The sequence below is a fragment of the Canis lupus genome, chromosome X (assembly GCF_048164855.1).
Source record: "Canis lupus baileyi chromosome X, mCanLup2.hap1, whole genome shotgun sequence".
NCBI classification, from domain to species: Eukaryota; Metazoa; Chordata; class Mammalia; order Carnivora; family Canidae; genus Canis; species Canis lupus.
The window spans coordinates 5,805,044-5,818,662 of record NC_132876.1 but is presented as its reverse complement, the minus strand read 5'-3'; the positions used below and the strand labels follow the sequence as shown (position 1 = coordinate 5,818,662).

At 63.5% G+C, this 13,619-nt stretch overlaps 2 protein-coding genes and 1 long non-coding RNA gene across 4 annotated transcripts; 2 read left to right on the top strand and 1 right to left on the bottom strand.

Annotated features, from left to right (window-relative positions):
* Positions 1–1,005: 1,005 nt before the first annotated feature.
* On the bottom strand, positions 1,006–3,203 carry LOC140627383 (uncharacterized). Its single transcript, XR_012026162.1, has 3 exons — positions 2,790–3,203; positions 1,701–1,824; positions 1,006–1,442 (listed from the first exon to the last, which is right to left on the bottom strand). It is a non-coding gene; the product is annotated as an uncharacterized lncRNA (long non-coding RNA).
* LOC140627382 (melanoma-associated antigen 8-like) lies at positions 3,114–6,841 on the top strand. The gene is made up of 2 exons (XM_072815628.1): positions 3,114–3,257; positions 4,902–6,841. The coding sequence occupies exon 2, from the start codon at positions 5,194–5,196 to the stop codon at positions 6,205–6,207; it is 1,014 nt and encodes a 337-aa protein (XP_072671729.1). The 5' UTR covers positions 3,114–3,257; positions 4,902–5,193; the 3' UTR covers positions 6,208–6,841.
* Positions 6,842–10,655: 3,814 nt separating this feature from the next.
* On the top strand, positions 10,656–12,602 carry LOC140627541 (melanoma-associated antigen 10-like). 2 transcript variants are annotated; one of them, XM_072815924.1, is made up of 2 exons: positions 10,656–10,870; positions 11,066–12,602. In XM_072815924.1, exon 2 carries the CDS (start codon positions 11,341–11,343, stop codon positions 12,106–12,108), a length of 768 nt encoding a protein of 255 aa, XP_072672025.1. In that variant the 5' UTR covers positions 10,656–10,870; positions 11,066–11,340; the 3' UTR covers positions 12,109–12,602. The 2 variants fall into 2 exon arrangements, with proteins under 2 accessions (XP_072672025.1, XP_072672024.1); XM_072815923.1 differs by having other exon boundaries at positions 10,656–10,903.
* Positions 12,603–13,619: the final 1,017 nt, after the last annotated feature.

The following is a 13,619-nucleotide window of genomic DNA, read 5'->3' as shown; positions in this document are numbered from 1 at the left end:
GGGGGCCAGGCTAAGTAATCTGGTCCGGGTTGCTCTCTGTGGATTTTGTTCCGTGAAGGCCTTGCAGGCCTCTTTAGAGGCTGAGAGCGAAAGTGGTGGCCTCCTCATCCCCAGCCCCAGGGCCGAAAGCTCAGGGTCCCGCTCCTTAGCGCACCCCCAGTGAAAGGCAACCCATCACTCCTGTCTCCCTGGTACCGGACCGCACACTGTGCTCACCCAGCCTGTGACCAAGCATTTCCATCTCAGGCACGGACCCTGCTTCGCCTTCCAAACCCTGCAGATTCCTGCTGTGTGGACATGTGCGCTGCTCCTCCCCAGGGGGAGCAAGGGGGGGCTTGCCGGTTCTGCCGCCTGCTGGGCTCCTGCTCGGAGAGCCTTTGCGCTGAGGGTGCTGGGACCCACTGACCCTGCTGGGTTCCAGGGCTACGGCCACCACTGGCCAAGAGCCCGCTGCAGCCGGCTTCCCTGCTCCGATGTCTGGGAGCTCTGCTGCACTCAGGCACTGTCAGTGTTCCTGTGACCCCGGGGGATCCTGAGACCACGCTGTCCCACCTAGGATTCTGCACCCGCTTCACTGTCTGAGCACCGGGCAGGCAGGGCCGTCCCTCACCGGAGCGGACTTCTAAAGGTCCGGATTCTGCGCTCTCTGCTGCTCCATCACTCTCTGGTGGAGGCTGCTGGAGCTCGCCCCCTTTTGGCTCCCCCGTATCTTCCCATGTATCGCCTCCCTTTTGCCCCCCCCCCCCCCCCGCCCATCTTCCCATGTATCGCTTCCATTTCACTTCTCCACACCTCCTGTCTTGCAGAAACTGGATGCTTTTCTCTTTGTAGAGTTGCAGCTATTCTTTTTGTAGATCTCCGGTTCAGTTCTCAGGGGTTCAGAATGATTTAGTAGCTGTCTCGCTGAATTCCGGGGACCAGAGGAACTTAGGTCTCTCAACTCCTCGGCCACTTTGGACTCCCACCTCCCCCCCCCCACCCCCACCCCACCGCCCTGTGGTCTCATTCGGCCAAATGGTTGGGGAGAAGTCATCATCTTAGCAAAACTCCTTCAAACTAAAGAAAAATATGGGCATTGTTTTCAATTAAATGTCCCACGCTAGTGCTCCTGGATGTAAATGCTAGAGGAGAAATCCACCTTGAAAGAACGCTTAAGCCAAAAGCACTCATATAGCAGCAAATATCCTGAATAAGTATATGCATATTCAAAATCGTAGTGAACGAAACGGACGAGAGGCGGTGCCCAGTGAACAGAAATCTGCCTTAACGTCAGAAAAATCTTTCAACTGTATTTGGGCAGCCCTGGTGGCGCAGCGGTTTGGCGCTGCCTGCAGTCTGGAGTGTGATCCTGGAGACCTGGGATCGGGTCCCACGTCGGGCTCCCAGCATGGAGCCTGCTTCTCCCTCTCCCTCTGCCTGTGTCTCTGCCTCTCTCTCTGTGTCTATGAGTAAATAAATAAAATCCTTAAAAAAAAAAAAAAAAAAAGAAAAATCTTTCAACTGTATTTATCTACATTAACAAAATAATGGAACTAAAAACATCTGATCACGACTGGGTATAGAAGACTCCTTTGAAAGAAATTCAGCACTAGCTAATGGAAAAAGCTTCTATCAGAATACGATGAGGAAGGAATTTCCGTTTTCATTTCTGTGCAACTAAAACCTCACTTAAAAAAAAAAAGGAAGTCTTGGGCAGATACTTGGTCCTGGAGAGCCTGGATCGAGTCCCGCATCGGGCTCCCTGCGTGGAGCCTGCTTCTCCTTCTGCCTGTGTTGCTGCCTCTCTGTCTCTCTCTGTGTGTCTCATGAGTAAAGAAATAAAACCTTAAAAAAAAAAAAAAAGAAAGAAAGAAAGAAATGAAAGTCTTGAAAAACACACACAGAATAAACAACGTCCGAACAATAAATGAGGAGAAAGCCTTGGGGGACCCTGAAGACTGCTGAGCTGGATATTGAGTCTGGGTTGGGGATGCAGGGAACATCAGGGATGTGGGGAGGGAATGCAGCCTGCATCAATGCAGATGACAGGATTGATAGGCGGAGCAATTTCCAACTTCTGCTTCTGCTTCCCAGCATAAATCTGAGGCAAGGCCTCAGAGTACACATGACATTAGCCCTGGGGTGCTAAGAGGACACGGGGAAAGACAGGATGATTGAGGCATTGGACTCTAGAGTCTATGCAAATAACCCCCTGAAATCATCTTAGTGGCAAGGAATGCCCCTTAAAAAAATCACTTAAGTAGAATATACAGAATCAACCTGAAATAGAGTAGGGAGTATCAAAGCAATTCACACAGTAAGAAAAGGTATTTTTGATAAAGTATATATATAGTCTACACCTATATAAATACATATACAAACGCATGTATAACGGGAACACACACGCACATACGTGTGTCGCTGTCCGTATTTAGGTGATATGTACGTACATTTGCATACCAGCACCTATAATCTGCACACCTTATACATACGCGTGCACTGGACACACGCTAGGTAGAGAGGGACGGTGTGTTTCTCCCGATGACGCAGCATGTCAGGGGAAAACTCCCTGCAGTGGGCCCCGCAATACGGGACACCCCTAGACACCCTTGCAGCTGCTCGGCCGCCCCCAGGAAACTAAACCTTTAACACGATGTCCCTAAAGTCTGGCTGCTGGCCAAGGGACCCCGTGGGAAGGGGCGCTTCCTCCCGGCCCCTGCCCCTGCCCTGCCCCGGGGCTATGGGCGCTGCGGCTGCACAGCAGGCCTGTGTCCTGATGAGGGCCTCCTGGGTGAGGACTGAGAGCCGACCTGTGCCAGGACGCTGGGGGCCGCCGAACCCTGCTGTGCCCCTGCCGGCAGCCCTGGGCCACCCCGGGACCTGCAGAGCCGGTGGGGCCCGAGCCGCAGCAACCACCCCTCGGGCGCTCAGGGACGACACGTCGGGGCCTGAGAGGCTCGGTGTAAGGGGCACCGACTGAGGTCTGCAGAGAGCCGAGGCCGCAGCCCGCCCGAGTCCAGGGCAGGAGCCCGGGGAGGACAGGGGGCCCCCGCCTTGCCAGCCGGCGCGCTTCCCTCCTCCCACCCTAGCCTGGAACTCATCTCAACCCAACGTGCTGTTAGCTGTGGGGACCCCTGGCAACGGGGTCAGGACGTGATGTGACGTGGGCCGACCTCTGCGTCAGAATTGAGAGAGAGCAGAAGGCCTCGGTGCGGGGGGTCGCACTGGGGTCCCCTGGAAGGAGGCCAGGCCCGGGCCGGCGGCAGCCAGGGGAGCAGGTAGCCCCGGGAGGGGGCTCGGAGGGCGGGGGAGGGGCCCCGGAGGGCGGCGGGGGGGGGGGGGGAGGGGGGAGGGGGGAGGGGGGAGGGGGGAGGGGGGAGGGGGCCTGCCGGGAACCCCGAGAGAGGACCATGACCGGGGGAAGGCGGGGCCGCGGCGTCGAGCTGAGGCCTGGATGCCGGGGCCTGGGGCAGTGGCCTCGGGTCCCCGGAGGCAGGACGGGACCCGGCCCTCCCCGGAGCGGGGTGAGGACCTGAGGGAGAACTGCGGGGGTCCCCCGGGGTCCCCCACCCCACCATCATGCCTCAACCCACGGCCCGCCCTCCCCGAGAGAGAGAGAGAGAGAGAGAGAGAGAGAGAGGCACTGGGCCCCCGCCTCGGGGCTGGGGGGCCGCCCTGGGGAGGCCGGACACACGCGGCCCCCGGGGAAATGCGCCTCGGGGGGGGTGGGGGGTGGGGGGGGGACCCGAGCCCAGGGAGCTCAGGAGCCCATCCGGAGGGAGGTTTGCCAGGGCCTGAGGGGGGGAGGGGCACAGGGAGTGCCTGTGGGGGCGGGGGCCCTGGAGCCCAGGACAGAGGGGACCTGGCAGGAGGTCGCCAGGGATGGGAGGCCTGGGAGGCCCCCTGGGCAGGCTGGGGACCTGCCTTCGGGCGGGCCGCCGGGCGGCCAGACTTCCACATCCGGGTCTCCCGAGAGACTGGGGGCCCTTGGCGTCAGGAGCACGGCCTCCCTGAGGGGGCAGACGGTGGACCCCCGCCCACCCTACATTGAAGGGGTGAGTGGCCCCCAAGGCAGCCCTCAGGCCCAGGAGGGGATGGCCCCGAAATCTGGGTGCCCCTCCCTGGCAGCCCTGGGAAGAGAACCCGGGGTGTGGCCTATCCCGCGGAGACCCTCCTCCTCTCCAGATCTCTGGGCTCAGGGAGGGGAGGGCCTGGGTCTGAGGGTCTGCACTCAGGTCAGCAGAGGAGGCAGGTGCCCTGCCCTGCCCTGCCCTGCCCTGCCCTGCCCTGGTCCAGGCCCTGGCGGGGGTCGAGGTGAGAAATGAGGGGATGCCTTCCTCAGCAGGATCCCTGGGGACCAGGCCGCCCCGGCCGCTTGTGTGGGCCATGGGGAGAGGCGGGACGGGTGGGCCGACTGATTTCTCTGGACTTTGGCTGGTTGCGGGGTCGGGGTAGGGGCCCTTGCAAGGAAGGTGCAAGGAGGGTGGCCTCAGGGCCAGCCGGAGAGTCTTCCCACGCCTTGCGTGGGGTCCAGGTGAAGAGCGAGAGGCGCCCCATCCTGGCCCAGAGGGAAGCTTGAGTTGGGCCATTCCTCCCCTGGTGCGTGATCCGTGATCCGTGATCCCTTATTTGACGGCACAGGATGAACCCCCAGAGACCTTTGGCAGGCCTGCCCAGAGCCGGTCCCCTGGCTTCCTCATGGGGAGGGTCGGGGCAGCCTGGTCTTGTGGGGACACTTTGGCCTCAGGACCGCAGACAGAGGCCTGGGTCCCAGGCCCTGCCAAGGGCACTGGCAGGCCAAGGAGGGGACTTGGACTGCTGGGGGCCTCCCAGAGTGCGAGCCAACCTTCCTGTGTGCACTGGGGGCCCAGGGCTGGGCTGGCAGTCTGCACCCTGAGGTGCCCCCTGCTTCCCTCCTGCAGGGGCTCCAAGAACTGGCAGCGCAGCAGAGGCCTTGGTCGCCGGCAGGAGGCCCTCAGGTCACAGAGTGAAGGAGGCATAGCAGGTCTGTGTCGCTGGACCTGGTGAGGTCCACGTTGTCTCCGAGCCTGGTGCCAGGGGCTCAACTCGCCCAGCCCAACACACAGGGGACTCCTTGTGTAGCCAATCCTGATGCGGCCCGCTCTCTGCCCTGGCACGGGGCCTCTCTTGGCCCACCTGCACCCCGACCAGCCATCCCACCGCTGTCTTCAGCTTTAGCTCCACGCCCACACCATGCCCCTGAGGCACACGAGTCAGCTCTGGAAGCTGGAAGAAGACCCGGGAGAAGCCCAGGGCCTGGTCAATGCCCAGCTGCCAGAGGCTGAGGATGAAGACGAAGTTTCATCTCCCCCCTACCTGTGTTCCTCTTCCTCCTCCTCCCCCTCCTCCTCCTCCTCTTGCTCCTCCCCTTCCTTGTCCAGCTCTGGCCTGTTCTTTGTGCCCCCAGAGGAGGGGTCTGAGACTGCCTGGAGTCCTCCCCAGAGCCCTCAGAGTGCCGGGCCCTCCCCCAGTGGCAGGGCACCCAGTGGCTGGAGCCAGGTGGAGTTTGCTGGCCCCAGTGGCCCAGAGGAGGAGATCTGGAACCCCTGGGAGGTGCCCGAATATGCGCAGCCCTCTGCCCAAGGAGGAGACACAATGCTCATGAGTGGGGCTGACCTGGTGGGGTTCCTGCTCCGCAAGTATCTCAACAAGCAGCCCACCAGCCAGGCAGAGGTGCTGGAGGTCCTCAGCCCAGATATGCAGGATGCCTGGCCCGAGATCTGGGGTCAAGCCTGTGAGTGCATGCAGCTGGTCTTTGGCGTAGAAGTGAAGGAAGTGGACCCCATCGCACACTCCTACGTCCTGGTCACCGTCCTGGGCCTCAGCTACGATGGGATGCTGAGCGGTGAGCAGGGCCTGCCCACGACCGGCCTCCTGGTGCTGCTCCTGGGGGTGATCCTCCTGGAGGGCGACCGTGCCCCCGAGCAGGAGGTGTGGGAAGCCCTGGGGGTCATGGGGGTGTTTGCCGGCAGGCAGCACGTCATCTATGGGGAGCCCAGGGAGCTCCTCACCCACGTCTGGGTGCAGGAAGGCTACGTGGAGTACCGGCAGGTGGCGGGCAGCAACCCTGCCCGCTACGAGTTCCTGTGGGGGCCCAGGGCCCACGAGGAAACCAGCAAGCTACGGGTCATGGAGTATGTGCTATGGGTTAATAGCAGGTGGCCGGTTTCCTCCCTGGCCCCGTTTGATGAGGAAGAGTGGGCCTGAGCCCCAGAGGCGGCCAGGCCCTTTCCAGCCTTTGGTGGGGTCGGCAGCTTCTCCCGCGGGATGGGCACGAAGGGAGGCATCCCTTCGGCTGCTTCTTCCCCGTGGGCGCCTCTGGGTCTCCCTGTGTGTGTGTGTTTGTGTGTTTGTTTGTGTGTTTGTGTTGGAGAAGACAGACCACTGGGCTTTCTAGGAGTGCAGGGCCAGGGCGGCTTGGGGGCAGAAAGCAGGGTGAAAAGCCACTCTGGGGGCCTGTTCTCTGCCGCGACCCGGAGATCGAGAGCTTGGTTAACATGAGGAGGCTCTTGCACATCGCTGCTCGGATTCGGGGGATTCATCAGCTTGGGAGGCTACGTGTGTCACTGACATTCCCCCCGCCCGGACCGCCGCAGCCGCCGCCCCCCCCCCCCATCCCGAACTTCTGTACATCCCCCAGTTCAACAGTTAAGAGTTTCATCCTGTCCTGAAAACCAGCTGGCCAAAGTCCACCTTCGTCCCTGTGTGGGTCCCACCCGGATCCTCATCCCAGGCAGGGCACTGGGACAGAAATGGGTTGGGAAGCAGCAAGGACGGAGGGGTCAAAGGACGGGGTCGGGTCGTGCAGCCAATAAAAAGGAAAAGTCTTTTGTTCTGGCTTCCTGTGCCTCCTGGCCCGTTCATTCTGCAAGGGCCCAAGGAACCCGGACCGGTGTGCTCCGGCATGGGCGGGGGCCGCGGAAAGGGCGAGAAAGGGCCCGCCGGAGGCCAGGGGAGCCCTGCTGGCGGCTCCCTCACGGCCACACAGCGGCTGAGCTCTGCTCCCTGCAAGGCCCTGTGTGTGAGCAGTGAGGACACGAGGGGCCCGGGGACACGCCGCCTTCGGGGACTGTGTAGAGGCCGCCGTCCGGCAGGGAGGTGGGGAGGGGTGTCCTGAGGCCTGCGACAGCCCCAAGGGGCGAAAGGGTGACGGGGGCGGCGGCTCCCGGGGGCAGGCTCTGCAGGGTCCAAGGCCCCGGGGCCCGGGGGGGCTCTGTGGGCAGCGCGACTCCTCGTGTGCAGCTGAGGAGCGAGCAGCGGGCGGGGGACGGAGGCCGACCTCCACTCTGCCTCCAGGTCGGGAAGCGGGGACCTGAGGCTTGTGGGGGGGCGGGGGGGACACGCGCAGATTGCCTGGCGTGGCGGGAGGGCGGGCCCAGGCCGGCCAGAGTCCCTGACCTCCCAGCCTGAAGGAGGGCCCCGCCCACCTGCTCCCCCCCCCCCCGACCCCCCAGCCTGGAGCCCATCTCCGCCGGACCCACCTGCTGGGAGCGCTGGGGACCCCTGGCACGGGGTCCGGATGTGAGGTGGGCCGACGTCCGCCTCGGAGGTCTGAGAGAGCGGAGGGCCTCGCGTGGGGGGTCGGATTGGGGTCCCCGCCGAGCGAAGGCGGGCAGGCCCGGGCTGGCGGCAGCCAGGCGAGCAGGTAGCCCCGGAGCGGCCCGGAGGGCGGCTGGAGGGGGCCTGTCGGGAATCCCGAGAATCCACGCGGGGGAAGGCGGGGCCGCGGCGTGGAGCTGAGGGGTGCCCGGAGGCAGGACGGGCCCGGGCCCTCCCGGAGCAGGGGTGAGGAGCTGAGGGAGAACTGCGGGGGTCCCCCACCCCACCTTCATGCCTCCACTCCTCCCGGAGAGATGGAGGCACTGGGCCCCCTCCTTGGGACTGGGGGGCGGCCCTGGGGAGGCCGGACACACGCGGCCACCCGGGAAATGCGCACTTGGGTTGTGGGGGTGGGGACAGGACCCCACGGAGCTCAGGATCCCCGTCGGAAGGGAGGTTTGCCGGGGCCTGAGGGGGACAGGGGCACAGGGGTTGCCTGTGGGGGCGGGGTGGGAGGGCAGGGACACAGGTGCACAGGACAGAGGGGACCCGGCGGAGGTCAGGGCCCACGCTAGAGGGGCCCCCGGGAAGCCGCGGAGGAGTGGGATGGGGCCAGATGGTGGCGGGGGGTGCTGCAAGCCTGGCACAGCCAGGTACCCGAGAGCCTGAGGCCTGGTTTGGTGGGAGCAGACGCTGAGGGGGGAGGGGAGGGAGGGTCCCGGGGCTAAGGGGAGGCGAGGGATGGACCCTGAGGGGGACAGAGGGGACCCGGCGGAGGTCAGGGCCCACGGTGAGCCCGGGAAGCCCGCGGGGGAGCGGGATGGGGCCGGATGGTGGCGGCGGGTGCGGCAGGCCTGGCACATCTGGGTACCCGAGAGCCTGAGTCCTGGTGTGGCGGGAGCAGACGCTGAGGGCTGAGGGGAGGGTCCCGGGGCTAAGGGGAGGCGAGGGATGGACCATTGACAGGGACAAAGAGGACCCCAGTAGAGGGTCGCCAGGGCTGTGAGGCCCCCGTGGGGATGGGTACCTGCTCTCACGTGGGAGTATGGGTGCTCAGACTTCCACATCCGGGCCTCCTGAGGCACTGGGGGCCCCTGGCGTCAGGAGCAGGGCCTAGGACACGTGGGCAGAGGGGAGGGCCCCGGGTGGTGCTGGGAATCCCGGTGAGGATGCAGAAGAGGCCCGGGGGACCCCGCACCCCAGCCCAGAGTCGGCCCGGGAAGGTCGTGGGGGGGGGGGGATGGGAACACGTGGTGAGGCCCCACTTCTGCATCGGGGCTCTGAGAGACCAGGGGGCTGGTGTTCAGAGCAGGGCCTCCCTGAGGGGGCAGACGGTGGGCCCAGGTCCTGCTGGGTTCCTGGCGAGGATGTCCATGGAGGACGGAGGGACCCCGCACCCCAGTCCACAGTCAGTCCCGGGAGGCAGGCCGAGTGGAGCCAAGCAGAGGCCTAGGCGCCCAGGGAGCCCCGCCAGCAGGGGTGGGGAAGAAGGGCCCAGGGAGCCTGTCCCCCGCCCCCCAGCTCAGCCCCCTCTGTGAGCCCTGGGAAGCCCCCAGGCTGGGTCATGGTCCTGATGGAAAGATGGTCACTCCCTGTCCCCGGTGGGGTCCGGGAGGAGGGGAGGGCCTGGGTGTGAGCGCCCTGGCCTCCGGTAGTCTGCCCGAGGGGCCCAGGGTCAGCTAGGGCTGGAGGCGAGGATCCCCGAGGGACTGAGACCCCCGAGGGAGTGGGTTCCCAGGGAGCCCGGAGCACCACGGCCCTGCCCCTGCTTCAGCCTCGGGAGGCTGCCGGGGGTTGGACGAGTCCCGAGCTGCGTGGTCGCTTGCTTATGTGACAGGGCCTCCCACACCTGTGGCGGTTGGGCTGGAGCACTGCCTCCAGGGTGTGGGCTGCGGTGGGGTCAGGTGGAGTGGGAGGCAATGGCCCACGTGTGGCTGGTGGCCAAGGCCAGGACTACAGGGGAACTGCAGCCCTAGGAACGCAGCCTAGAGTGGGTCCTGGGAGCCCCCAGGGCCCGAGGACCTCCTGGGGCGTGCCCTGGCTTGCCAGCCAAGTCTCCTAGAGCCTGGGGAATTGGAGGAAGGAGCAGGGTTGCAGACTGCCCAGAGCCGACCCGGGGCCTGAGGGGATTGAAGGTGAGGACCAGAGGGAGGACTGACGGACCCTGGGCCCCAGCACGTGCAGTCCAGGGAAGAAGGAGGCCCCTGTGCAAGATGAGCCCATGCTACGGTCCTGATGTCCACCTCTGAGTGTTAGGGCCTGAGGGCTTGTGCTTCAAAGTAGCAGGACCTCGGGGTTGCTTGGTGAGGGTGTGTGTGGAGGGTGTATGGCCAGCGGGGAGTCAGGGTGAGGACCTTGGGGACGTCCTGGCTGGCCCCACCTGGCCCATGAGCCAAGAAGCCAGTGCAGTGGAGTGGGGCCCTGCCCTCTGGGCAGCCCACGGAGGATGGGAGAGATCTGGCCCTCAGTGGAATGCTCACTTGTCCCTGGGGCGGGTGGGGGCAGGAAGGTGGGCTGACCTGGGGTTGGTACGGTCTTGGTGTGAGGGGCACGTCTCCTCTATGGGAGGTTGGGGGCCCGGAGGAAGAGCAGGCCCTGGCAGGATAATGTTTCAGGGAGCGGAGGGCCTGGGCCTGAGGGTCTGGACTCAGGTCAGCAGAGGAGGCGGGTGCCCTGCCCTAGCCCTGGACCAGGCACTGGCGACAGTCGACGTGACATATGAGGGGATGCCTCCCACAGCAGGATCCCTAGGGACCAGGCCGCCCCAGCCGTTTGTGTGGGCCATGGGGAGAGGCGGGACAGGTGGCCCAACTGATTTCTCTGGACTTTGGCTGGTGGGGGGTCGTGGCAGGGGCCCTTGCAAGGAAGGTGCAAGGAGGGTAGCCTCAGGGCCAGCCGGAGAGTCTTCCCAGGCCTTGCGTGGGGTCCAGGTGAAGACCCAGAGGTGCCCCCATCCCAGCCCAGATGGAAGCCAGAGCTGGCCCATCCCTTATGCATGATCCAGGAAGAATCCTGGAGACTTTGGCAGGTGTGGCCAAGGCTGGGCCCCTGGCTTCCTCCTGTGGAGTGTTGGGGACCTGTGATCTTGCAGGGACAGTTTGGCCAGAGAAGGACAGGGCCGGGGCAGTCTTTTGAGAGGCTGAGGAGGGGACTCCCCACCTTGACTGCAGGAGACCTCCCAGAGAATGTGGCAGCCGTCCTGTCCACACTGGGCCCCAGGGCTGGGCTGGCAGTCTGCACCCTGAGGACCCTCCTCCTTCCCTCCTGCAGGGACTTCAAGAACTGGCAGCAGAGGCCTTGGTCTGAGGCGGGGGTCCCTCAGGACACAGAGGTGAGGAGGCGCGAGCCAGAGCCACTTGGCCAGGTGAAGTGCACGCTCTCTCTGAGCCTGATGTCAGGGGTTCTCCCAGCCCAACACAGGGGACCCCTCTGCAGGGGAGCCGGGCACGGCCCCCTGTCAGACCTGGTACCTCGGGGTGTCTTGGCCGGGCTGCCCCCTGACAAGCTCTCCCAACTCTGTCTTCAGGTTCAGCCCGAATCTGACACCATGCCCCTGAGGAATAGCAGCGAGCTTTGGAAGCAGGGAGAAGACCTAGAGGAGGCCGAGGGCCTGGGGATGCCCAGCTGTCTGGGGCTGAGGAGGAGGAGGAAGGGGAGGAGGAGGCTCCACCTTCCCCCTCTACCCCATCTCCCCCATACCACCTATCTCATCTCTCTCTATCCTCCTCCTCCTCCCCCTCCTCCTTCCCCTCCTCCTCCCCCTCCTCCTTGTCGTCTTGCCCTTCATTGTCCTTCTCTGGCATGGTCTTTGGCCCCCCAGAGGAGGGGTCTGCTACTCCCGCGGCCCTGAGTGCTCCCCAGAGCTCTCAGAGTGCCGACCGCTCCCCCAATGGTGGGGCAGCTGGTGGCCTTGGCCAGCCCGAGCCTCCTGGCCCCAGCGGCCCAGGGGAGGCGGGAGATGAGGAGCCCTTGGTGGAGGGCAGTTTCCGCATGAAGACGGCTGCCCTGGTGGTATTCCTGCTCCTCAAGTATCGCAACAAGCAGCCCACCAGCAAGGCAGAGATGCTGGAGGTCTTCACCCCAGAATACCAGGACGACTTCCCCGCCATCTTGAGCCAAGCGTCCATCTGCTTGCGGCTGGTCTTTGGCCTAGACGTGATTGAAGTGGATCCCAGGGAGCACTCCTACGTCCTCAACCCCATCCTGGGCCTCACCTGGGATGGGATGCTGAGCGATCAGTGGGGTATCCCCAAGACCAGCCTCCTGGGGCTGGTCCTGGGGTTGATCCTCCTGCAGGACGGATGTGTCTCCGAGGAGGTGTGGGAGGCTCTGGGGTTCACGGGGATGAAAGATGGCCAAGAGCAAATCGTCTGTGGGGAGCCTGGGGACCACCTCACCGTCTGTGTGCAGGAAGGCTACCTGGGGCGCCGGCAGGTGGCAGGCAGCGACCCTGCCCGCTTTGAGTTCCTGTGGGGGCCCAGGTCCTCCGAGGAAACCAACAACCTTCAGGTCATGGACTTTATGCTCCAGGTCGGTAGCAAAAACCTGGGGTCCTCCCTGGTCCTGTGAGAACAGATTCTGAGATAAGGAAGAGGGAGCTGCAGCTCCAAGGGCAGCCAGGCCCTTTCCAATCTTTTGTGGGGCCGGTATGAAGGGAGGCCTTAGGGTGCTTCCTCCCGGTGTTGTCCTGTTGGGTGTGTAAAGAGAAAAGCCTGGGCGTTCTCAGGGGTTAAGGGCCAGGGCAAGTAGGGGGAAAGCAGGGCCAAGAGCCTCCCTGGGGGCCTGGGCTCTGCAATGACCCTGGCATCCAGAGCTTGGTTTCTTTGAGGAAGCTCCCCATGTTTGTTCCTTGGGACAGAAGGGTTCCCCAGCCCAGTGTGTGAGTGACACGCACCCCTTTGAGATCATACTTGCCAAGCTCAAGTGTTAGAGTTTTGTCATGTCCTGCATACAATTTGGGAGACCTTCCCTCCTTGTTTGGGTTCTGGATGAAATCACAGGGCAATGGCGTTGGAATCTGTTGGAAAGGCCAAGAGTGCAGCAGGCAAGTGCTGGAGTATGGAAATAGGAAAATAAACCTTGTTCACTTCTCATTTCTACCCCTGCCGTGTGCCATTTTTCCAAAGCAACGTCGATGTGCGCTGCTGCATTCACTTGGTTTTTCAGGAACGGGAGAGAAGGGTCCTAACGCCAGGGGAGCCCTGCTGGCAGCTCCCTCATGGCCACACATCGGCTGAGCTCTGCTCCCTGCAAGGCTCTGCGTGTGAGCAGTGAGGACAAGAGGGGACCAGGGTCACGCCACCTTCAGGGACTGTGTCTAGCGGCGGGAATCCCCACGGGAATGCGGGGAGGGTGCCCTGAGACCTGCGCCAGCTTGCCAGCCCCGAGCTTTTCCTGGAATTGTGGGAGCTCTGTGTTGCCCCCAGAGGGGCAAGAAGCCTACCCCGGCGTCACGGCCATTGAATCCTATGTGGTCTTGGAGGGTCGTGTGCAGACAGCTCATTCTGCTCAGTTTCTCTTCGGTTCCCCTTGCTCTCCCATCCTGGGATATGTCACAGGAACAGCAAATTCTTAAGACAGGGGGTGTGGTGGTGGACGTTACAATAAGGCTGGACCTTCTCCCAACCACTAACGGTCCTCATTTGTCAGTGGTCCCGTGTGCCGGTCTCTCCTGAAATGGGACAGTAGCAGAGAATGGCAAGTGGCAGTGCATCAGGGGAAAGAGCACATTGCCAGCCCATGGAGATTTCTGAGGTTCCTGCCACAGTAATTGCAGCAAGGTGCTAGGATTGAGGAGGGATTGCTGCCCCTGAACCACCACAGCCAGGTGAGTGTGCAAAGTAGTGACCATCAGATGTGATCCTGCCTTGGAAGCACCCGCCCCACAGCCGGTGGATGCGTAGGGACATTCTGTAGACGAGCCTCTGTGCCCCACAGAGAGGCCCTGGTGGGCAGTCCTTCCTGCCACCTGACCCTTGGATCCCCGAGTCACGGCCATCAAACCCCTCATGCCCCGCACCAGGTTCCTTCGGGAGTCCGGCAGCCCGCTGCCCAGTGGCCGGGGCAGGATCTGGGACGTC

Bases quoted from the DNA above. Each gene is read 5' to 3' on its own strand.
- LOC140627382 (XM_072815628.1), top strand. From the start codon at position 5,194: ATGCCCCTGAGGCACACGAGTCAGCTCTGGAAGCTGGAAGAAGACCCG.
- LOC140627541 (XM_072815924.1), top strand. From the start codon at position 11,341: ATGGTCTTTGGCCCCCCAGAGGAGGGGTCTGCTACTCCCGCGGCCCTG.